A 23,484-nucleotide genomic window follows, 5' to 3' on the forward strand; every position below is an offset into this window, starting at 1 on the left:
TGTTCTGCTGCACTTCAGCCTTTGTCTAGGCAAAGAAAACATAATTTAGGGAATTAATCTCATCGCCCTTCTGCTTTATCTTGGTTGGCAATGGGGTGAAATGCTGTTTTAGCTGTCAGTAATTGGATGCGGGCTGAGATGAAGAAACGATCCTTTTTGCAAAGAATAGCACTATCCTCGTACACCAGGCTCTGTTATTTAACAGCATTGCTTAATTGCATGTTTCATAAAACGTTTCAAATCTGTGCATTCGTCAGGATTTGAAATGCCAGCTTGCATTTCCCCAGAGGGAGGGAGGGAGGGAAGCCCTGAGCTGGGCACAGTGTGCTGGGGGGCTCCCAGAACAGCCTGAGGGCTGCTCCAGCATCCCCTCTGTGGGGCTGCTGTGGGGGTTTGATGTTCAGTGGGGTGGAAACTCCATCCCAGGGACAGAGGAGAAAGCAGGCAGCCCAGCAATCGTCACAAACCTAAACCACTACAGTTTGATGTTTTTGTCTTCTTTCATAGTTACAAACAGTGCAAACAGTTTTGAGAATTGAAAATTTTCATCGGGCTCCAAGGTTTTTTTTTCTCTCTCTGTGGGAACAGCATTAAGAATCTACAATGCATTAATTCTTCTGTTTGTTTCTTGCTGCTGCTTTTGCCTGCTCGGTGTGCTCACGAGGTACGTGGAGCCTTCTGAGGAGGCAGCTCTCCCCCAAGTACTGCTTGGCTGGGCTCCTGGGAACACTTTGGAAACATAATGGGTATTTTTGAAGTCTAATGGGTACGAGCTGCAACATTTCAGCCTTAATCGCTGTTGAATCATTGACCCTTACTTTGTATTTACGTGCTTGAAAATCGCTAAAGCTGTGAAAACAACAACAGCAAAATCCCAAAGCGCACCGCTGTGTTGTTCTCAGTTGTCTTTACTGGCTGTAGGATGTGGAGGTGCATGGACCCACCAGGCTGGGCTCTGTGGATTTGGGGCTGGGAACCCCTTGGCCTTAATTCCTCCCCATGCAGCTGCTGACTGCTCAATGGGTCCCTAGGATGGGGGCTGCCCTGGAGGTGTAGGAGGTGTTGATGTGGTTCCAAATGAGATTTGATGGGAGTTGGTAGGGGGCTCCTCCTGCATGCATGAAGTGGGACATGAGTACCTGCATGTCGATGTGAAATGGAGTATAGGCAGATTTGTGTGAATTGCAGAGAAATATGTGTCTAGACTCAGTGTTTGATGAGTGAGATAACCTCTGGGCTTCAATTACTACAAATCCAGCCTTGTCTTTGCTTTCTCAGGGTGAGAAATGGTGGTAAGCTGTTTCTCTCCCTCCCTGGGATCGGGTTGTGATAAGAACAAGCAGGTTTCTTTGGCTTTGCTTTGCACAAAGCCCTTCAGAGTGCTGCCCCCTCCCCATGGCTACCCCAGCTCCATGGGTCCTCGTGCTTCCAAAGCACAGGAATACTTCCAGCAGATCACTGTGGGCTGTGCTTCCTGCAGGTTGGGAAGTCCGGGTTTGACCCTTTGCATCACAGCTACGTGCACGGTGTTCTTGGGCAGTTCTCAGAAAGGATTTACATAGGGCATGGCATCCTGCAACCCGAGCTGTGACTCACACCCCTGCAAGCTGTGGCGATGGAGCAGCAAGGCGTGCTGATCCTTCCCCATGTCCTGGTGCAGAGCCATTCATCTGATGGTGGGTGATGATGTTCACAAGCAGCCTCCTTCATTCCTGCTCTGAGTTCCCATTGCTGTATCATAGCGAAAGTTCTGTGTCCAAGGAAATGCCTGGATGTTGCCAATGTGTGCATCCAACAGGGTGCTGCCAACGTGGAGTCATCCCTATGAAGGGGCACTGGGCTTTATGGTAGTGGCTCTGCTGGCTTTCAGAAGGGGTAATGATAGGACAAGGGGGAATGGTGTTAAACTGAGAGAGGGGAGGTTTAGGTTAGATACGAGGAGGAAGTTTTCCTCACAGAGGTGGTGATGCACTGGAACAGGTTGCCCAAGGAGGCTGTGGATGCCCCATCCCTGCAGGCATTCAAAGCCAGGCTGGATGTGGCTCTGGGCAGCCTGGGCTGCTGGTTGGTGACCCTGCACACAGCAGGGGGTTCAAACTAGATGATCACTGTGGTCCTTTTCAACTCAGGCCATTCTATGAAACGGCACCATGGCGTTCTTGCACAGTTCAGTGAGCGAATCCACAGGGGAAGAGCAGCTGGGGGAAAGTACTGGTGTGTGAAATAGCATGTTTACGAAATGAAATTTCATTAAATGTGTTACTTATATGAGCCACGGGACTTGGGGACATTGTAGACAAATCTTGTTAGATGAAAATTGTATTTTTTTTTTTTTTCCCTCTTAAATTTGAGCTGCTGCAGCAAACCAGCTGCACTGCCAGCACCAGCCCCGGAGCTGCCTGAGACTCATCAGAGCCTCTCTAATTCTTTGCTTTTTTTCTTCTGAGGGTCATTCTGTCCCTTTCTGCTTCTTTTTTTTTTTTTTTTCCCCCTTCAAAGGCAATTATTGTGTATCACAGTTGCTGCCGTGGACTGTGCAGAGAGGAAGCAGACCTCATTCATGCAGCACAGCTTTCATCAGCACGCGGGCAGTTAAAATCCTCTAATGATGTAATAAACCTCTGATGAAAGGAAGGAAAGGAGCTGCAGAGATGAAAGAAGGCCCCAAACCCCTTAGAGAGTGATTAAAAAGAGAGGGCAGAGGGTGGAGCGTGGGCTTTGTACACCAGGCACAACATACGTTATTGCTCACCTCTGTCACCTGGCTGTGTCCCTGCAGCTGGAAAATCCCCTCCTGGCCCCATTTCTCATGGGTTTGGGGCTGGTGTGTGCTGTGCTCACTGGGATGACTGGAGCTAATGGGGTTCCTCCTGTCTTGGTGTTCCTAAGACAGAGAAGGAGCTGGCCCTGTTTGGTATCTTAATATCTTCATTGATGATCTGGGTTGAGGGGATCGAGTGCACCCTCAGTATATTTGGCACCAAGCTGGGAGGAAATGTTGGTCAGCCTGAGGGTAGAAAAGCCCTGTGGAAGGATGTAGGCTGGATCAATGGTCTGAGGCCGGTGGTATGAGACCAAGTGCCAGGTCCTGCGCTTTGGTCACAGTGTGTCCCTGCCAGCCTGGGGCAGAGCAACTGGAGGACAGGTTTTACAGAGTGCAGCTGAGGGAATGGGATGGTTGGTTCTGGAGGAGGCTCAGGGGAGAGCTTATCTCTCTTCACAGCTCCCTGCCTGGAGGTTGTGGTGGGGTGAAGGTCAGCACCTGCTCCCAGGTAACAGATGGGGTGAGAGGGAATGGTTTTATGTTATGCTGGGGGGTGGGGTGTTAGGTTTGATATTAGGAACGTTTATAGGTGTATGTAGGTGTTTCTTCTCCTAAAGGGTGGTCGGGCACTGGCACAGCTGCCCAGGGGGGTGGGAATGTTACCATCCCTGGAGGTGTTCCAGAACCATGGGAATATGGCACTGAGGGATGTGGTTATGGGCACGGTGGGATGATTGGGGTTGGACTTGGGAACTTGGAGGTCTTTTCCAACCTCAGTGATTCTGTGCAGCAGTGTCTTTAGGGCTGCTCTCTATAGCAGTGTGGAAGGCTGCGTTCTCTTTGGGATGTAAAGAAGTGTTTTGAAAATCTGAGGTTTGTAAGCTCTGCATGGCTTTTGGGTACAGCATTCGAGCAAGAATTTGGTGGATACAAGAATAAAATGGGTCTCTGAGGGCCCTAAGGACCCTCTGCTCCCTGGTCCAGCTGCCAAGGGGGAAAACTCCTCCATGGCAGTGACCTGTGCCCATTGCAGGGCTGTACCCCCCTCTTCACTCCCCAGGCAGCAGCAGAGCTGTGAGCAGTGATGCTGCACGGTGCCTCAGCAGCCACGCGACCCGCAGTGATTCATGGCAGCAATATCCAGCCAGAGCCCCGTGTGTGTGTCAGGAAGGTTCATTAAACCATTACAACGTATGCAACACGCAGATCCTCCTGCAGAACGGGATGCTCACTGCTTTTTGTTGGTCCCGCTGCATTTGTAACAGCGCTGACACGCTCATGCCATGCTTGGCCTGGAGAGCTGCTGCACTCCAAAGGCATCAATTCATTTTGAATTTTAATAGCCAGCTTGATGATGAACGCCTCTGGCTATGGCTGTATTGATTTAAAAACATTCTAATGCCCCTTTCTTGAGCATTTCAAATGGTTATTGACCGTCCCTGTCAAGCTGGGTGCTGGCGGTGGGTTTTATGGCCATGACTAAGTGTGAATTTATATACACAGAGCTTCAAAAAGTAAACATAAAAAATCAGAACATGCAATCCCTCAGCAACTGATAAAAAGCTGCCTTCAGATGGGGCCTCATGCCCCTGTTCTGATCAGAACCTGCAGTTCTGAGTCTAGATGTGGAAGGGTGGTTTGTCCTCCTTCACCCTTGGCGCAGTGTGAGCATCTCTTTGTGTGTCAGTGCACCTTGGCAGGTGAAAAGTGTTGGGGAATGTTTCTGTGGGCTCAGTTCTGTCTCCCTGCGCTCCTCCAGGTCTGCAGTCAATAACTCCTGGTGTGAATCTGTCGAGTTTCCAGCCACATTCAGCCCAATCCCCGAGTAAACATCAGCCTGCGACCTCTAGGGGCAGCTGTGCTGTGCTGTGGGGCAGAGTCCTTGTGTCTGTGCCCCAGCTGGTGGCTGCTGCTCCCTACAGCCCTGTGCTACTCAGACTTAAGAGTCGTTTCTTGAAGGCAGCTGCAGTGGAATGGTTCCCCTGTGCTATCCCACTATCCCCTTGCAGTCTGTAACGGGATGAGGATGGATCCCAGCCCTCTGCACAGCTTCCAAAGCTCAATGCAGCCCTGGAGAAGTCCCCAAGGGATGCTCCAGTGGATGCTCCTGTAGGACTGAGAAGAGCTGCCTGCTGCCCAGCCCTTGGGGGGGGACGTTTGTTCATGCCTTGCACTCCTGGCACTGCTCCCCACTGGCTCTGCCTTCCATAGCTTCTTGGTAACGCATCCTTCGTTCCTTCAGTGTTCTCCCAAATGGAACGTGGCCAGAAGGGCTCAGCTTTGCTTCTGGCTTCTCCATCTTCGTCTGTTCAGCTCTTGGAGATGCGTCATTTCCATTGCTTCCATTCCCTTTTTGGAAATGCAGGCTCGTTTCCATCAGCCCTCAGAGAATGGTGACATTTTGTTCTCCTTGAATGTTCCAGGGATGTGGTGCAGGTGGAGGAGGATGGCACAGAATTACCTTTAAATTGCAGAATGGTTTGGGTTGGGAAGGGACCTTTAGAGCTCATCTTGTTCCAACCCCCCTGGTAGGGGGGTCCAGCCCTACCAACCTTGCTAGTCTTTGGGCTTTGGAATCCCATGGATGGTGCAGTGATGCCTCGTGCACCCTGTGCTGTGTGTGTGGGCAGGGAGGGGACAGATGCACCTGAGAATGGAGAGGCTGTTTGTTGTCTTTGAAGTGGCTTTTCCTGTGAGCCTCTTACCTGTTGTGTCAACACAGGCACAGATTTAACAGCACAGGACGTGGCTTTCTGCTCTCCTGTTTGCTGTGTGTGGCTGTCCCTTTACTCTAAAGCAAACCTAGCAAGCCAGGTGGGCTGGGTGGGCTCCCAGGTGCTGCAGCCTTCACACCCACCTGCAGAGCCCTTTGCTCTGCTCCGTGCTTGCTTTGTGTAAGCACAATCTGTTCATCCGTGGGGCTTATTGAGGTTTGCTGAGTGATGTGCTGTCAGGACACGCTCTGAAATCAGTGCTATCAGCAGGCTTGGAGGCTGCCGAGATGCTTTCTGCAGTGCTTATGGCCCTTAATCAGAGAAGTCATTTCCCAAATTGAGTCTCGTTAACTCTGTGCAATATTAGCAAGGAGCTTTAATTTCCTGGCTACGCCCGGCAATCTGTTACCTTTCTCGCTCAGTTTTTAACTCGGCCTCTTTATCAAATAAGTTATGCAGCCTTGGTTCCACCCTCAGTTGGTTGGGGCAGCTCTGTTGGCGCTGTACAGTGATGCAGGATCGTACAGAGTGGGAGAGCCATGAGAGGTGGGCTCCTCTTCTATCCTCGGTCCTACAGGAGCATCCACTGGAGCATCCCTTGGGGACTTCTCCAGGGCTGCATTGCGCTTTGGAAGCTGTGCAGAGGGCTGGGATCCATCCTCATCCCGTTACAGACTGCAAGGGGATAGTGGGATAGCACAGGGAACCATTCCACTGCCGCTGCCTTCAAGAAACTCTTAAATATATCAAGGTTTATTAAATTGAGCTGAACTGGCAATCAGTGTTATTGCTTTTGAAATGGATGTTGCTTTGTTGTTGTTTTTTTTTTTCCTCTTCTTTTGACTTCATTCAATAAATGCAATAATTCATTTATTTTCTTGATGTGGCTCTTCAGTTGAACGGGGACAGGCATAAATGTGATTTGCCCTAAGGATGCTTTGGGGGAGCGAAATGATCATTGGGACCTCTTGCAGTCATCAGGTATGACAGCAGTGATAGCAGCCAGGGATGCTTACAGGACGTGGAGCATGAAGGGCATAAAGGAAAGGGAATGAATTGCATGGGGAAATGGGTTGTTCCCCCACATTGAAACTAAACAAACAGTAAGTATAACAGTGTATGAAAGCAGGCAGGGTTGATGTGACTTCAAGTGAGTGAGGCGTGCTGTGGGGCTGGGGAATGATGGGCTGGGAATTTGGGCAATCCTGAGCTGCAGCAAGGTGAATGGTGTCCTGCCCCATATATATGTATGTGTGTGTGTATAATGTTTATATATATAGTGTCTGTTGCCACACAGGTGCAGTGCCCTGCTCACTTTAGGTGTGACCATGGAGGGCTCTGCTTACACAGCCCTGTGCTGCTTTGGGATTTCTGATCATTGCTGGGGCTCTCCTGCCTCTGCTTTGCTTTGTGCCAACTCTGAGCAAGCGCAAACCTCCCAAGTGCTGCAGTGATCCTCTGGGTGCAGGGAGGGCCGAGAGGCTCAGGAAGCTGTATTCCTTCTGAGAGCAGCTGATTGTTTTTTCCTATTGGTGGGAGTCCTCCTGTGATCTGTGGCACTGATTCTTTCCCATCTGATTTCAATTCCAGCACGTTTCCACGATGGCCTGGGCCGGTGGTTGCTGCCCTGGCCCTCTCCATGCAGTCTGCTCTGTGGTATATGGCACAGGATGATGAACATGCCTCTGCACTAGAATCCATGCTTTCTTTCCTCCCCCTCAGGAAGCTTCCCCAGCTCTGAGCATCATTGGCACTGACAAATGCTGCACTCACAGCACTATTGCTCCTGGAACTGGTGGGACCAGAGCTCTGCTGGGCTCAGGGCTTCGGGTTGGTAGGCAGCCTCAAAAGGAGCTCTTAAAAAAGCAAGGGGTGATGGTGGAGCTGTGCAGGCAATGGGATCTGGGAGAGGTGCTGGGATTTTGTACTGCTGATGTAACACCTGGTGTGTGCAGATCACAAGCACACAACATGGTGCTTTGCCTTCAGCTTGTAGCCCTGGAGGAAAAAAAAAAAAAAAGCTTGCAGAGCCTGCAAAGGAACTTAATTTTTAACCTGTCTGTATCTATTTTCATGCACTTGCTTCTTAAATATTAATTGCTACATAAGGTATGCAAGAATTGCATGAATATATTAGATGGAGGTTTAACAACTGAAGTGCAAGCAGAAGTGTTGCTTCCAAAAAAAGCCTCTGTGGTGTGAAACAGGGCTGCTTCCCCCCAACTCTCCAGGCACAGGGAAGGTTTAGTGCCCCTACTGTGCTGCCAACAGCCCTGGGTGCAGGGATGCCATCACCAGGAGCTTCCCCAGCTGCTTGGGCTGTGCTGTTTAGAGACGTCCTCTGAGTACTTTTGAAGGATTCGAGTGCTTGAATAATATTTTTGGAGAAGTCCCCAATGATGGCTGTGCTGTGACAGCTCTGGATTTTACATTGCATGCCTAAGGCTGAATGTATGACTGTCCTTGGTGCCATGGGGGGACTTATCAGTGGCTTCATTTCATTTGGATTTCCTGGTGTCTGCAGAGTGAGCTCCCGCTGGTGCTGTGCCAAGGGAGCCCTGCCAGCAGAGCTTCCCCTGTGTAGCCCTGCTCCAACCTTGCTGGCACCCAGTGACCCACCTGAGGGCCATTTGGATAGTGCTGGGGACCCAGGTGACCTCCTGCCCAGGCACCAGCCTTGTGCTCAGCCTCTGCCTTTGGAGGCTGCACCTTGACTTCATCTTCATCATGCAAAGCAGCTGCAGTGTATAAGCAGAGGGCAAACAGGGCTTTTTCTCTTATATTTATGTGTATATGTCTATGTGTCTTATATTTTTCAGGAGGCTATGGGGCAGGAGCAACCCCAGCACATGGAGCTGATGGCAATCTGTGCAGTGCTGCTGGGGAGGTGCAGGATGTGTCCCCCCTCTGCTGTGTCGTCTCAGCTTTTGTCCAAAAAAAAATCTAGATGTTCTTATCTACAGCTGAAAAAAACCACGTGATGATGATGGTTATTTTTCCTTTTTTAAGATGAGGTGGTTTCTCATCACATTTTCTCCCATGCTCAACTCCAGGCTCTATTTTTGGAGCCCTATTTCCCTGTGAGTCCCGGTGCTGTGCACGCTCGCTTCCATCTGTCTGCACGCTTGCAGCACGCTCCTCACCCCCCATTTTGCTGCTCCCACCCCACACGTGCTGCATCCCACAGGGTGTCTGCAGGGCTGCACCGGGTCTGTGGCAGCAGATGGTGCAAGCTGCCTTCGAGCAGTGCAATTGCACTGAATCTACAATTCCTCAGGTCGAAATGCTGCTTTATTTATTTTGCTGCTCCTCCGGGCGGCTCTTCTTTGTTAGCGAGGGGATCTGCCTGCGTGCTGCAGTGTGGCTGTGCCCTGCAATTGGAATGCAGGTGCTGACAGCATCTGTGAGCCATTCCTGGATTGTAAACGAATCAGTACAATACTTTCTAGGCTCTTTCAGCCCTTTCTAGCTGTCCCTGTGCCCCATTCTCTTTTTTTGGTGCTGCTCCTGCTCTGCTGCAAGGAATGCAATTTGTAGAATGATTTTTTTTCAAGCTGCACTTTGTTTTCTAGGAGCTTTGTGAGAGCGTGGCGAGGCGTCCAACCAGACTGGTAATGTTCTGATAGCAATGGATGCTTGGGCAGGAGTTGGTGAGTGCTGTGCTTGGAGCAGGGCAGCTGATGGCTGTGGATGGGTGCTGGCACTGCTCTGTCATCCTCTGTGCAATGTGGAATGTCAATGGGCTGTGCTGGGCACGGCCCTGCGGTGCAGTTTCTGTGGTTGTTTGGACCTCTGGTCCCTCATGCATTTATTCATCGATTCCTATTTTCCAACAAATTGAATTAATTTGCAAAGGGAACTTCTGTAGCTGAAGCGGCGATGTCCTTCTGGGATAAAAACAAGAAGACTAAAAGGACTTTGAATGAAGGCATGTGAGGCTGAAATTATGGAAATAATGGAGAAGAATAGAGCTGCTCCTCTGGGCTGGTTTTAGGCTGGCGTCCTGGGAGTGCTGCAAGAAGTCTGCACAAAGAGCAGATGGATGGAGCCCTGCTGAGGGGCTCTGTGGCACAATGATGGCCATGAGGATGTGATTCTGAGCATCCGGAGCACCGTGGTGGCCCCATGGGTGGCACCACTCCTGCTGATCCCATCCTATATCCCAATAAGAGCTCAGTTTCCTTATTATTAACTAAAGAGATTTATCTGTTGTTCCCTTCAGGAATCCAATGCATGTCGCTAAGATCAGCTGCTGTTCCTTGCTAGGGATCAGAGATCTGAATGCAGCGTAGTGCTCCAAAATGAAGCAATTAAGTTATCTCAGATGTGTAAATTTTCAGCATAAAATGATTCAGCAGTACACTCCATCTACTGGGAACTCTTTGAAGAGCTCTTGGAAGTTAGCAGGAATAAGTTTGCTTAAAACGACCTGGTGCATGTGATTACATTTAACGTTGTGTTGCTGCTCTTGCCCAAGAAATTAATCTTTGAATGCTGCAGACACCAGGAGGTGAGCTTTGGGCAGCCATCCTCCTCCTCTTTGGCACAATGTCACCTATGTCACCCTGAGGGGTGAGGGATGCTTTGGCCTCAGTGTTACAGCAGTGCCGCTGTGTGCTGGGTTGGGGCTGTGCCTCTGCTGCCACTGCTCAGTCCTTCACCCAAGCACAGCTCTGTGGCACGGCCATGTGAGGTCCTGATCTTGGGAATGTCTCCTCTGTGCCTTGCACTGCTGGTTTTGGGGTGGGGGTCAGGCTGCTCCCATGCCAGGCGTTCACTCCCTGCCCCATCCTCAGTCAGGTCCCTGCTCTGGGGACCGTCCTGGGCCACCACCACCACATGTGGAGGCAGCTCCCGAGGCATTGGCTTTGCTGCAAGCAGATGCTTGAGGGTTATGGGAGTGAATTGGTGCAGCTCTGGAAAAGGAAGGTGCTGCTTTGTTGCACCTTGTGGAGATTTCCAGAGGCTTGGCTTGCTGTGCTGTTTCTTCTCGTTTTCATTGCTTTTCTCAAGTGCCTCTTTGTCTGAATTAACAGCTGTGTTATGCACTCGTTTTCCCATCCTGGAGTGCACCTCTGAGCACAGCAGCAGCTCCCTGGGACACCTGGAGCCTTTCCCAGCCTGGACATTGCTGGCAGCTCAGAGCATCACCTGCAGCAGGAGAGAGATCACAGAAAATATGGGAAGATAAAGGGAAAGCAACAGTAAGGCCCATGTGTTGTGTGCCTGCTGTGTGTGATTTCTCAGCTGCTGTAGGTAAAGGAAGGTGCTGAGGGCTGGAGCAGTGATTTCATTGAATTTCACCCATTTTTGATGATGGATTACAGGGAGGGAGGAGAAGTTCTTGTGTTAGCATCAGGGCTGTGTGGATGGAGGTAGCACTTGTGAAGCTGGGGAGAGCTGCTCTGGAGCTGCATGTGTCCCCCCTTGCTGGGATTGCCCAGGGTGGGGAAGGTGTGGGGCAGGGAGGGCAGCCTTGGCTCCAGGAGTCTCCCAGCTCCTTTCCCTTTTTGGCCATTAATACTGGGCTGATTGCAGGCTGTGTTGTTCTGTGCAGTGCTGTGTTGGGAGCTGGGCTGCAGGAACCCCTTTGCTCATTGTGTGATGCTCTCTGGAGCAGGGGATGGCTGCTGCCTCCTCCTGACTCCAAACTTCAGACGGATCCCAGCAATAACCGTGTGTCTGAGAGCCAGTGGTAGTCAGTCATGCTGAATTAAACAACCTTTTATGAGAGCTCCTGTGCACGCTTGGATAAATGAAGGCGCCTAATAGACAGTGAGTCATGACACTCTCTATTTATCTTCTTTACTGAAAGCCCCAGCAGATGCAGAGACCTCTTTTATCTGCCAGAAATGTTGGAAATAAATTTGTTCCTTGGTGGGGGGGGGGGGGAGCAGAGTGCTGAGCTTGTGCCAGCGGGCTGGGACTGTGGTCACACAGCGTGTAAATGGTGTCACAGGTGTCCCCTGGCGCTCATCTCTGCTGGTCTGTGGGTTTGATCCCTGAGCTCTTCACTGCTGCTTTTGCTGGTGCTGAATAAGCAACGTGTTTTAAAAGCACCATTCTTTGGCCATAGCTGGGCAACTCCACGGAGCTCCCCGTTCAGCAGCTTTGTTGCATGAGCAGACTTTCTGTCAGCTGTGCTTCTCTTGCACTTGGGGACTTGTTCCTTGAAACAGGGAAGGGAAAAGGCTGTCTTTCATTTCCATTCCCTCTGATCTCACTGTGGGCTCTGAGCAGAGCAGACCCAGCTTGGGGCCCTGCAGTGCCTCTCCCATCACAGGTGCTGTGCTTAATTACTCACAGTAATTAAAATCTGTTAAAGAGCAGCATGTGAAGGGGAGCAGGTGCTCGCCAGCACCCATCTGCTGCTGCTGCTCTGCTCCCTGAAATTCCTGCAGAATATAATGAGGGAATGGCTTTAGCCAAGGGGTCCCCTGACCCATTCCATGGAGTGTCTGTGCCTGTCAGATCGATGGCTGCACAGTCAGAGGCTGTCAGCACCTGAGCAGAGCCTTAAAACAATAGCAGGAAAAAGATATGAAGAAAGATTGGTGTTGTCCTGGAAAGGCTGAATGTGCTGCTGTGAGAGCTTGTCTGGCTTGGCTTCCCCGGGAGCTGTGGCTGTTAATTTTGAAGCACTTTCTCTTCTGGGGTTTCCTTATGGTCGGAGAGTGAAGGAAGATGGATGGGAGGCAGGGAGCAAGGGCAGGGCTGTGCTGGGTGCTGCTGGGCTGCAGTGTGAGATTCCGTCCTGCTGTGGGGTCTGCAGGTCCCGTAGAGCTGCTCCTGCTGCTGTGCTTTGCATTGCACGAGATGAGTTCAGTTCCATCCCAATTTGATGCACTGAGATATTATAGTCATAGAACCATTAAGACTGGAGAAGATCTCTAAGTTCTCCAAGTCCAGCCCTGCTATGCCCACTGACCACATCCCCATGGTTCTGGAACCTGGGATGGTGATACCCTCACCTCCCTAGGCAGCTGTGCCAGTGCATCACTGCTTTTTCTGAGAACAAATGTTTCCTTATCTCCAACCTGAACCTCCCCTGGAGCAATGTGAGGCCATCACCTCTCATCCTATTTCTATTAAACGGAGCAACTTCAGGGAGTTGTGGAAAGAGAGCAGCTCTCCCCTGAGCTTCCAATTCTCTAGAATGAACCATCCCCTTCCCATAAGACTCCAGACCCTTCACAGCTTGGTTTCCAGGCTCTCAGCTCAGCCTGTCTCTGCTAATTGCTAATGAGCTGCTGACACCTGATGGGCAGCTCTGGGAGCACTGTAGCTCAGCACTTAGATGAATTTTTCCCCTCTCTCCCTCTGGGCTGTGCTGCCTGAGCAGAGCAGGCACTGAACCAGCTCCTCACAGGAGTAGCGGTGATGGAGCCCATATGGTGTGGGATCAAACAGGAGCATTTGTTATGTGTGCTTAAGGTTAATGGAGCATCTCAGGCTTATGGAGGGTGAAAGGGGCAGTGCTTGGGTGTGTGTTACCAGCTGCATGCCCTCAGCATGTGTTCTATAAGGGGCTTGGGGGATCTTAGGCGTTTCCCATACAATTTGATCTCGGTCATTAGGGGAGAGAATTGGACGTGCTGTTATTTTCTGCACCTCAGGAGGGACAGCAGCTCCTTGTGTCGTGGTTTTCCTTAGCAGGTTGTTCTCTCTTCCCCACCCCACCCTCAGACAAGGGTCAGTGCACACTGGCTAATCTCTCATGTTTTTAATAGAGCTGCTGTAGCGTTTAGTGCACGTTTCCATTTTGTGCAAAAGACTGAGTGCCAACGCAGTGCGGTGTTGGGCAGAGTGGGTGCGTGTCCATCTTAAAGGCTTCTGAAATGAGAGCATTCCCTGTGCAAGCTGACACAGAACAGCTTTTTTGATTGCCTTGTGCATGGCATTTAGTCACATTTTTGTAAGTGTTGTTCTTCATGCTCAGCACTTCTTCCCTTCTCCCACAGGTTGGGGATGGGAGCTGACAAATGCTTATCAGTAGTTAGTTACACTGAGGCTGCTAATTTATCTCATGCAAGTTTGGCAGAGGGCAGAACCTCCACATGGCCCATGATGTGCTGTGCTGTGCGGTGATTTCCTCCTGTCTGCAGCGCTCCGGACGCTGGCAGTAAAATCCCTTCCCAGCAGGGCAGATGGTCTTGTTGCAAGAATTTGATGAGGAAATCAATGGGGAAAAGATTGAGCAGCATGCTGGTGCTGTGAATGATTTTCATTCCAGTACCTCTAGGCGGGGAGGCACTGAGTGCTGTGGGTTACCCCATCCCATCCCAAAGGGATGAAGGCACATGAATCCCAGCCCTGTGTTATATGGGCACCTGGACAAGACCTTGGACAGAGAGTTGGGGGCTGCTGTTGGCCAAAGCCATCCCTGAATGGGGAGGGCTCTGAAGTAAAGAGCTCTGTTGCCTCCATAGGGTTTGATAGTAATTCAGGAAGTCAAGTCGTGAAGGGTTTTTTGGGTGCAGATAGCAGGTAGTGTATTCATCTGTTTGTGTGTGCTTGCAAGTGCAGCAGAGCTGAGCTCCGGCTCATGCAAGCAGTTTTCATTAAGAAATAATAAAAAAATAAAAAGCTGTTTCACGTGCTGATAAGGAGTCTGTTGGCTTTTATGTTTTGCAGCAGTTTAAGCCATACTCAAAGCCATTTATCTTTTTCAAGGGCTGGCTACAGAGGATATGAAAAATGCAGCAGGCTGCACGTATGTAATTAAACTTTTGGCAGAGTCTTTGCCCTGCAGCTTTATGAAGAAATTCAATAATGATAAATTGAGGAGAATATATAGAGGAGTTTTTGTGAGCAGGACTCAAAGTAATGCATGTGGCACAGATAATTATTTGCTATATAATTGTCTTGGCAGCATCCTTGCGAGCAGCCCGTCTGATCACAGCAGCTATTCCCTGAAAGCCGCCCCCTGCTACACTCTTAGCACTGCTCCAATTTGCTCTTGAGGCTCTTCCAGCCCTGTTTAGCTTTTGCTGTTGTTTTGTTCCCTGCCCTGTGCCCTGGTTGGAGCTCTGGCTGCTGTTGTGTGTTGCAGTGCTGTGTCTCTGCCCGTCAGCTGCTGCTGTTACTCCTTTATTCCCCAGTTTTCCCCAGCCAAGCAGTTTTCCCCCCTTTGTAGCCCTGCTGCTACATGTGAGTAGGGAATGATGCTCGGGTTGTCTCCCTGGTGGGGATGCTGCTGCTTTTCCTTCTGCTAAGGCACAGATAATTTACATGAGAGTCATTCTGCTGTTCAAATCACGAATCTAAATTGCCCTCTGTGTTTCTGCAGAAGCTGTGTCTGCTCTGTTTATTCCCATAAACTGCCCTCGTGCTGCTGTGCTCTGTGAGACTCGTTACAGGTGTAGTTCTATTGCACTTTGGGCTGTTTCCTCCCTACTCCTGCAATCCTGGAGGTAATAGTGCATGAAAAAGAGCCAGAAGGGAGATGGGAGAAACGTATTTACAAGCAGAGGAGGTGCCAAAGCGAAGCTGCTTTGTTCAGACCCCAGAAGTTATATTTTAGAAATGCTGATGACATTTGTTTTATCACTTCTGCTAAGTGCCAAGCGAAAGCAGCTGGAAGGCTTTGATTCTGGTCTCGTTCTGTACAAGCTTTGTTACAGCACTGCCCAGTGCTTGTTCCTCCCTTCACAGCCCTCCCTGGGGTTTGAATAGAGCTGGTGGTCATTGTGCTGCTGGGAGCAGAGCTCCGGGAACCCGGCACCCCCAGAGACATTAACAGATGGCAGCAACAAATCTTGCTGGGTGTTTTTCCTTCTCTCTACATTCTCCTTCTGAGAGGAAAGGTGGGAGGTGTCCACCTCCTGTCCCATGCTGCTGACCCACATCTGTCTTTCTGTCCCCTCAGATAAGGCTGAGAACGGGGAGCCCTACCAGCGGAGGAGAGGTGCGGGGACCCCCCTGCCTGACAGCCCCCCAGCATTCCCCATGGCCAGGGATGCTGCCCTGACAGCCAGCAGCAGCAGCTGGAGGCGGATCCTGCTGATGATCCTTGCTATAACCATCCACAACATCCCAGGTAAGGCCCAGCTGTCTGCCCGGCTATCCATCAATCTGCCTATCCCTCTGTCTGTCCATCCCTGTACCCTTCCCATAGCTGATGCTGAGCTGGACACAGCCCAGGAGGATTTTCTGGGGCTGCCTTCTCTTCTCCCTTCCTCCTTTTCACTGCTGCTTGCAGATGGCACCTGCCTAGTGGGATCTATCACACTGCATTGCGCTGTTTGCATGGGGCTGAACCGATGGAAGGTTTTGGCAGCAAAACCTCATACAGGGAGGGGAAATTGCAGGCTCACTGGTGTGTCTTTAACATCTGCAGCCTCACTTTGTTGCCAGCCTGTCGTGGGCAAAAATTGTAAATCTGAGAGAAGATTGAGAAAGACGGCCCTGTAAAGACAATGGGATTCTGGTCTCTTGTTATTCCTTTTTTTGGTCTGTGTACAACAAGAGATGCATTTTAAAGCAATTCTTCTCTGCAGGAGCAAGTACAATGATGACTTTCTTATTCAAGGGATGGAGTGTGCCAATAGATGGGAAACCGCAGGGCCAAGAATCTTGGACTGCATTGTTCCAGGAGCTGGGCTTTGAGGGTACCAGAAATGATGCAAGATGAGAGAAAGTGCTAACAGCTGAAGGCACTCAGCTGCTTTGCAGATCTTAGTGATGTTGAAAGTAATATCAGGTGGTTTTCCTGACTTCATCTCCCATCTTTCCTCTTCTGCTCCCTCCCATCTGTTCCTTCCCCTTTCTCCATCCCTAGCTTCCTTTCTATCTCTCAGGCTGTTGCCTGAATGAAGGCGAGGGGTTTAAGAAATGGCTTTTCTGCATAACTGGAACAGTAAGCATGGGGAGGATGGTGAGTGCCCTTTAGAGAGCTGTGGTGTGAGCACGGGGTTTATGGCCATGCAGCTGCTATGAGTGCAATAGCCACCTCATCCTATAGCTGCAGGCACTGGTCCCAGGGCTGCTCCTGTTTGTAGCCCACAGGGTGCACAGTCTCTTTACAAATTCCCAGCCCTGCTGTGCACTTGCAGGAGAGGAGCAGAGAGCTTTGAATTAGCCACGTGTGTACACAGAAAGGAGGAAGCTTTTGCTCGGAGTGAGCGGTAATTGGATTGCATTCTGCAAATGAAGTGCCAGGGAGCCTGGAGTGGGGAGCTGGGTTGTGTGAGCAGCTCACTGCCTCGGGCTGTGTTGGTGGGGGATTCCTTTCACTGTCACTGCAAAAATCAAGTTTTGTAGAGGAACGAACAAAGCAACACCCACAGGACTGAGTTAATGACTGCGTGCCCCAGGTTGCTGTAGAGACGCAGATCCAACATTTCATTGCTTCAGCAAGAGCACAAAGCCACCTTTGGGCAGCTGTGAGAGCTCAGACGTTCTTTTGCATCTTAAAGGTCACAATATTAAAGCTTAATATTTGGGGAGCTGTGCCAGTGGGGGCCCTGAATCCAGCCTGTTGCTTGCTGCTGCTTTATGTCCAGCCCATGAGTTGGGGCTCAGTGCAGTGAAGTCAGGCTCGTGGTCTCTGGACAGTCGGCAGGATGCTGCTGGGTTTGGTTTTCCCCAGAGCTCTTGTGTTTTATCATCCCAGTGCCGTCCCCATGCTGCCAGTGTCACCAGTGCCTGGTGGCACACCCAGATCTGCTGAGCTCTCCGCCTGCTGCACAGGGTTTGGAAACACTGTAATGCTCTACCTCAATTATCATCCCTGCCGGCGGAAAGGCTGACGCTGTAATTAGTGCAGACTCCTGCAGTGGAATGACACTGTGCTTAATGCTGTGCTGGAGGAGGAGCACGGAGAGCATGGGGCTGAGCTGCTCTGTGCAAGCTGAAAAGCTGGGATGCCCTAGAAACCGAGATGCTGATGGTTGGCAGCATCGCTCCCAGGGTTTGCCATCCTTCCCTGCTCTATTTGAAGCACATCCATGGGATGAGGGATGGGCTGGGTACTGTAGGAAAGTGAATGCAATTGGGAAGGGGCTGCTTGCAGCAACTGCTGGAGCTCTGTTCTGGCCTCCTATGGGCTAAGAACTTAAAGGCCAGAAGGGAGAACAGGAGCACCGGGGCTTTGCAGGTGTGATAGTTGCACCTTAGCTCCGGGCAGCAGCTGTTCTCTTTCGCCTCTGGCCCAGCAGCACTTTGCCAGAGCAGAACCAGAGGTAGGGCTGGGGGGCAGAGCTGAGCCTGCTGCTCCACAGCCTTTTGCTCTGAGTGCCAGCAGAGTGCTAGGCTTGTTTACTCTGAGCCCTGCTTGGGGATGAGCACATTTCAGCCTTGGCAGTGTGTCTATCTTTCCTTCCAGGCTTGTTGCTGTGTGTGCTGAGATAATTGAATGTAGGGACCATCCTCCTGAATTTGCTGTGTTCTGCAGGCAAGAAAAGCTTTGCTAATTCCTTCCAAAGCTGGGGCTGGCAATGTAAAGAATAAATTGATAATGACAGGAGATGCCGAACAGCAGAATATCCCCACTAATTAATATTCATATATGCCGGCTTTAGTAGAACATTAATTATGTATTTAATCAAGCCCTGTTTATTCTGCTTCATCTTTGTACCTTAGGTGGTTGTTATGCTGAAGACTTGAAATTAATTAAAATGTTACTGGTGTATCACAAATAACAATTAGCGAGGTGTGAGCTTAAACTCCTTCCTCTGTGCGCACATCCCTGAGGGAGGAGGGAACGCTGTGGGATGGAGCTGTGAGTCTGGCATGGGCTCCCTGCTTTGCTCTGTGCTGCCCAGTTGCAGACACACCATTCAATGGCAGGTATTTGGGACTGCAGGTTTTTGGGATGGCTGTTCCAGCTGGCTCTGCTGGCTGCACTCTCTTCCCCTTCCTGCAACCCCTGCTGTGTGCAGGCACTAAGAACAGTGTGCACTGATGCTCGCATCTTGTGCTGGTCTTGGGGTGCCACAGGGGTCCCTGCAGCCCACACCAGGGGATGCTTGCAGCCAGGGTGATGTTGCCAAGGAAACCCAGCCTGAATTTTCCTTATGTTTCTACGATGCTGTGGGGCTGGAGGGGCTGCAGGCACTGCGCTGAGGGACCCAGAGGAGCCCACTTAGTCCCAGCCCCATTGCCCCATCACTTCTGCAGTAAGATACCCCGTGTTTCTGTCTGTGGCCCTATTACTCTGTGTTTGCTCCCTGGTAAGATTTCTGCACTATTTCCGCCTCAGGTGTCCGAGTGAAGTGGGGGTGAGAGGGAGAAAGCCAGTAGGAGGTGGTAGTGGTGGTGGAGGCATCCACGGTGTGCCCTAAACCCAAAGGGCTCCACACAGAGCCTTTTCTCCATTTCACATTCCCAGAAGCTGACCAACATGCTGCACTGCTCTTGTTTTTCCCTGAGAAGGAACAAAGCAAGCACAGAAGTGTGAGGATCAGTAAAGTGTGTGGGCTAAATATGGAACAAAGTCATCCTTGGCTGTGAAGCACAGAGGAGAGGAGGGAGGAGTCTTGCAGTGACAAAGTGAAGCACCACTATGGGCAAGAGAGGAAAGATCTGAAATGAAGAAACTTTCAGCTGGTGACATCTATAAGGGCAAAGGACACTGCTTTCTTTCTTGTTTCCCACAGCCTTAACCATTCTGAATGCCTCTTAATGTGTCACCTGTATGGTCATCTGGGGTGAGGTGCTCTGCTGAGGGGCATTTTGCTGTGCCACCTGCACTGATGCTCACTGTGCTTCAAGCAGAGCATGAGGACAGGAGCTGAGTGCTGTGCTGCTCAGTGCTGTGCTGCTCAGTGCGTGTCTCACCTGCATGCACTCTTCAATGCTCCCCTCTTCAATGCTCCCCTCTTCAATGACAGCTGAGTGCCTTCTGCTGTTGGTTCCACTGGCATTGCTTTGAACAATTGCACTCAGCAGTCTGTGAACAGTTCTCTGAATCTCTGAACAATTGCACTGAGCATCTCTGATTGCTGCTGTGAGGATTTGTTTGTAGTGAGAGAAAGGAGAAGATGTGCTTGTGTTTGAATTCCTGAAAACAGGGTGGGACAGAGGGCAGGGGAAGGTGCCCCTATGTTTGGTGCATCGTGCATGCTTTGCTTGTGCAGTAGCTCCGTGGAACCAAACTGCTGCAGAGGGAGCATCGTGCTCACCAGGTTGTGCTTGCTGCTTAGAGGGAAGGATGGTTGTGTCCCAGGTCAGGGTCATGGCCTGGACCTGGTGGATGGGGACTGGTTGGGAGCAGAGGGAGCCATGCATCCCCAAAATGTTTTGCACGGCTGCGACTCAGTTGCAATCAGTCGCTTGCTGTGGAAAAGGTTGCACAACCCTTTCATTAAACCTCCCACTAATTGCAGCCTCATCAGCACATATTTTGACATTTGCACGGATGAAGTGCCTTGATGGATTGAAGCGACTCACGCAGAGCTGTTGGGCTTCTGCAAAGGGGGAAACGCATGGAGAGGCACAGGGATTCCCTGCTGTGCCCTGCATGGGGCCATGCCAGCAGTATGGGGGATTGCCCCACTCCCATGAGCTGCTGTGTGTCACACAGACACGTGCTTTGGCTGCAGCTCTGCTGTCGGTCCCAGCTCTGAGGGCAGTTCTGGGTTCTCAATATAGGAAAGGGATTTGCTCGCCCATCGATGCGTTTCCATGGTGGCAGCGTCAGGGTGTGGGCAGTGGGTTGTTTAACACCAGGTACCTCGTTTGGGTGCACAAGGCTGTGTGCAGCTCAGCTCTGCTGCGCTCGCTGGTTGGAAGCGGGGATTTGTGCCCAGTTGTGCTTTGGTGATAGTGGAGAAAAGAGGAATAGAATGGCGTGCTGGTGGTTTGGCTCCTGAGGTAAATCAAGAGGAATAAAATGGAACTGCCTGGTCTACCCAAGTCCATCCTACTGAATGACAAAGATCCCAAAGCAAGGCCTTGTGGTTCCCAAGCTGTATTTCCCTGTGTCTGCTGGCACCGTACACCCACAGCTGCCATGGTGCACACCACCAGTTTGGCTCAGCATTCTTGTCCACTTCTTGTTCTGCTGCTGCAAACCAACCTTTCTGGTTGCTTACAAATGGGTGAGCAGCTGTGCTCCAAAACACCCCATCCTGCTGCCCTTCTGTGAAATCACCTGGCATCCCCCTACAGAAGGCATTGGGATCAGAGTGCATTGCAGCCTAGCATCCCCTCTGATGAAGTTTGACCCCGTTGTGTTGCACGCAGTGCTAGAGCTGTTTCCTTTGTGTCAGCTCTGTGCTGAGCACCTCAAAGGGATGGCTGTTTGTTTTTGCAGGCTTCAGCCTGCCTCCAGCTGCTGTTTGCTATCGTCACATGCACAGCATTGCTCAGATCTGTACTCAGATCTCTGGAAAACTGGAGGCAAAAAATAATCTTGCTAAAGTTACCTCAACCTCTTGCTTGCTGTTCTTAATGGCAGATAATTGGAGATGTGAAATTCACAAAAATCATTGGTAACCTCTGCACTTTCTTGCACTGTAATGGCAAAAAGATGTTGTCTGATGGGAACTGGAATTCAACCTTTGGGTAAAACTGAAGAGTTTGAATAGTGGAGACAGGGACATGCTTGAACTCTTAGAAATACAAACCTCATTAGAGCCAGATTAATTTTCCACGAGGAACTTACAGTTCTTCAAAGAGGGAGATGAATAATTGATGGTGTGTTGGCATCCCCAGCCCCTTCCTGGAGGAAGAGGGTTCGTTTGCTGACCCAGGAGAGCTGCCTTTGCCCTAACAGGAGGAGCAGTTAGCTCAGCACCATGCTGCTTCTGCCAGCCTGGAGATGCTCAGAGCTGCAGGTGCATCACGGCTTGCACAGCGGCCATTGCAGTGCATGGTTGGAAAGGATGTGGGCAGCAGTCTGCTTGCCCAAAGGTGCTGGTTTTATTTAACCAAAAGCTCTGGAAACAGCTCATTGCTGCTCCTGGTGTAGTGCTGCTGGGCAGGGTGGACCCAGAGGGAGCTCTTGCACTGAGCTAGCACGTGCTTTGCATCAGCTGTGCATTAGCTAATGCAGAGGGTGTTGTCCAAATTGCAGGCTCTTTCCATTGCTCCCAAGGAAGGGCTGGCACATCTTTAATTCTTTCCATTCTTTCAGATGCAGCACTCCAATATGCTACAGCTCTCCTTATCTCCCCAGGAAATCCAATATCCCTCAGGCTGTGTGGCAGCATCTCCTTTGTAGGCAGAAGCCACCGACAGCCCCTTATTTCCCCTTGCCTTCAGTCTCTCTCCATGCCTTGGCTTCTGCCCCTGCTCAGCTGTGTGCTGTGCACTGCTGCTCAGCTCATGATCCCTATGGAAGGAACCTGAGCCCCCATCCTGCCAGCTCTGCATCCCGTTGAGTTCCTGCAGGAGTGTTAGAGAGGGTCTGAGTTCCAGGGTGTTCTTTGTTCCTGAAATGGAGCTGTGTTATTACAAACCGGGAGGCAAAGAGGGATCAGAAATGCTACTTTTATCCTTTTTCTTTTTTTGGTTACTTTTGTTATTTGTTTGTAATCATTGCATTGCTGTTCTCTGCCTGCAGCCTGTGCTCATTTTTCTGCTCTTTAAGCCATGTAACACAATAGCTGGGGTTAATTTACTTGCCAGTGTGATTTCTAAAGGCTCGGTGAGCGAGGCTTGCTGCTATTAGTTTCTTCTGGAGAATCAGGAGGGCTTTGAGTTCTGGGTGCTCTTTGCATTACAACTGGCTCCCAAAGGCTGCAGAGCTCACTGCATGCTGAGAGCAATGCTGGAAGCAGCCAGGGCCAGGTGTGTGCATGGCGTGTCCCTGGAACAGGGGAGCTCTGCGGCTCAGCACACATAAGCTGCAGTGAATAGGATTTAGAAGGGCAGTGGGTTTTATTTCACCTGGTTCTTTCAGCTGGTCGAGCTCTTAACGACTTGTGCAACGGATGGGAAGGGAAAGGTCTGCTGGGATGCAGTCAGCCATTCTGCCTGCAACTTAATCCTCTGAACCATGCATGGGTTCTGCATGGCCGCGTGCATTGCAGCAGCTCCTGCAGTGCTGTGCATGGGTTTGTGGGGAGCTTTGATGGAGCTTCCTTCATCGCTGCTCCTCCCTTTCTGGATGAGCCCTTCACTACGCACCATCTGTTGATTCTAATTTCCTATAATTTGTTCCCATGTATCTGTAATTTGTACTTGCATTAATTGTGCTGCTGAGTTCCTTACTGCATGCGATTTCCTTTACAGCAGGGAAAATCGGTGCATTGTTTCCAAAACTCTTTTCCTTTTTTGCACAAGTGGGCACTTTTACCCCTTGAATGCTGCTCTCGGGGTGAGTTACACTTAAAAAGAGATCTTTCAAAGGAGCAGAGTGAAAGCCCTTTCTGCAGAGCTCTGTCGTGCCCTCCTCACACTCAGCATCACCATGAATGCACTGATAGAGCTCCCTCCTCTCTCCCCATGGTGCTGTTGAGCAGCATGAGAGCTTTGCATGGGGGCTTTGCACCAGTGCTTTGCCTAACCCTAACCTTGGCATGTGGGTTTTGCAGGAAGGCTTTGCACAAGTGCTTTATATGGGGGCTTTGCATGAGGGCTTTCCACCAGCACTTTGTACAGGGACTTTGGCCATGGCTTGCACCACTGCCTTGCACTTTTACCTTAGGAATGGTGAGGAGTTTCCTCACCCTGTATGTAGGACTGATTCCTGATGTCGTTTTCACTGTCTCCACCCTAAGCCAAAACTCAGATCAAGGCTCTGGGTTCTTTTTTTTTGTGATCTGTTTCAACTTCACACACTCAGCCTGTAGCAGGGGACGCCGTGCTGATAGTAAATCAGTGCTGCTTCTTATGGTGTGTTTCCAAGGCAACTGGAAATCCAAGGGGCCACAAACAGACACGGTTCTGTTCCTCTGAGACCTCATCCTCGCAGGCACATGTAACACCTTCCATCTGTTTGAATGCCTTCTGAGCGCTCCCCTGCATGGCTGTCACACAGCCTGTGTGAGGAACTGCCTCCTCGAAGGCTGCAGAACGTGCAATGGCATCGGGCTGCAAACCAGCACTGCTGCTGTGCTT

General features: G+C 50.6%; 1 protein-coding gene across 1 annotated transcript in view; it reads left to right on the forward strand.

Annotated features, from left to right (window-relative positions):
- SLC39A11 (solute carrier family 39 member 11) overlaps positions 1–23,484 on the forward strand; it is a 59,217-nt gene that overhangs the window by 21,781 nt on the left and 13,952 nt on the right. Inside the window, exon 6 of the mRNA XM_048965528.1 lies at positions 15,347–15,517. Within this exon, the coding sequence (XP_048821485.1) occupies positions 15,347–15,517 (171 nt within the window). The remainder of the gene's footprint in view (positions 1–15,346; positions 15,518–23,484) is intronic.

This window comes from Lagopus muta, chromosome 18 (assembly GCF_023343835.1).
Source record: "Lagopus muta isolate bLagMut1 chromosome 18, bLagMut1 primary, whole genome shotgun sequence".
Taxonomy (NCBI): domain Eukaryota; kingdom Metazoa; phylum Chordata; class Aves; order Galliformes; family Phasianidae; genus Lagopus; species Lagopus muta.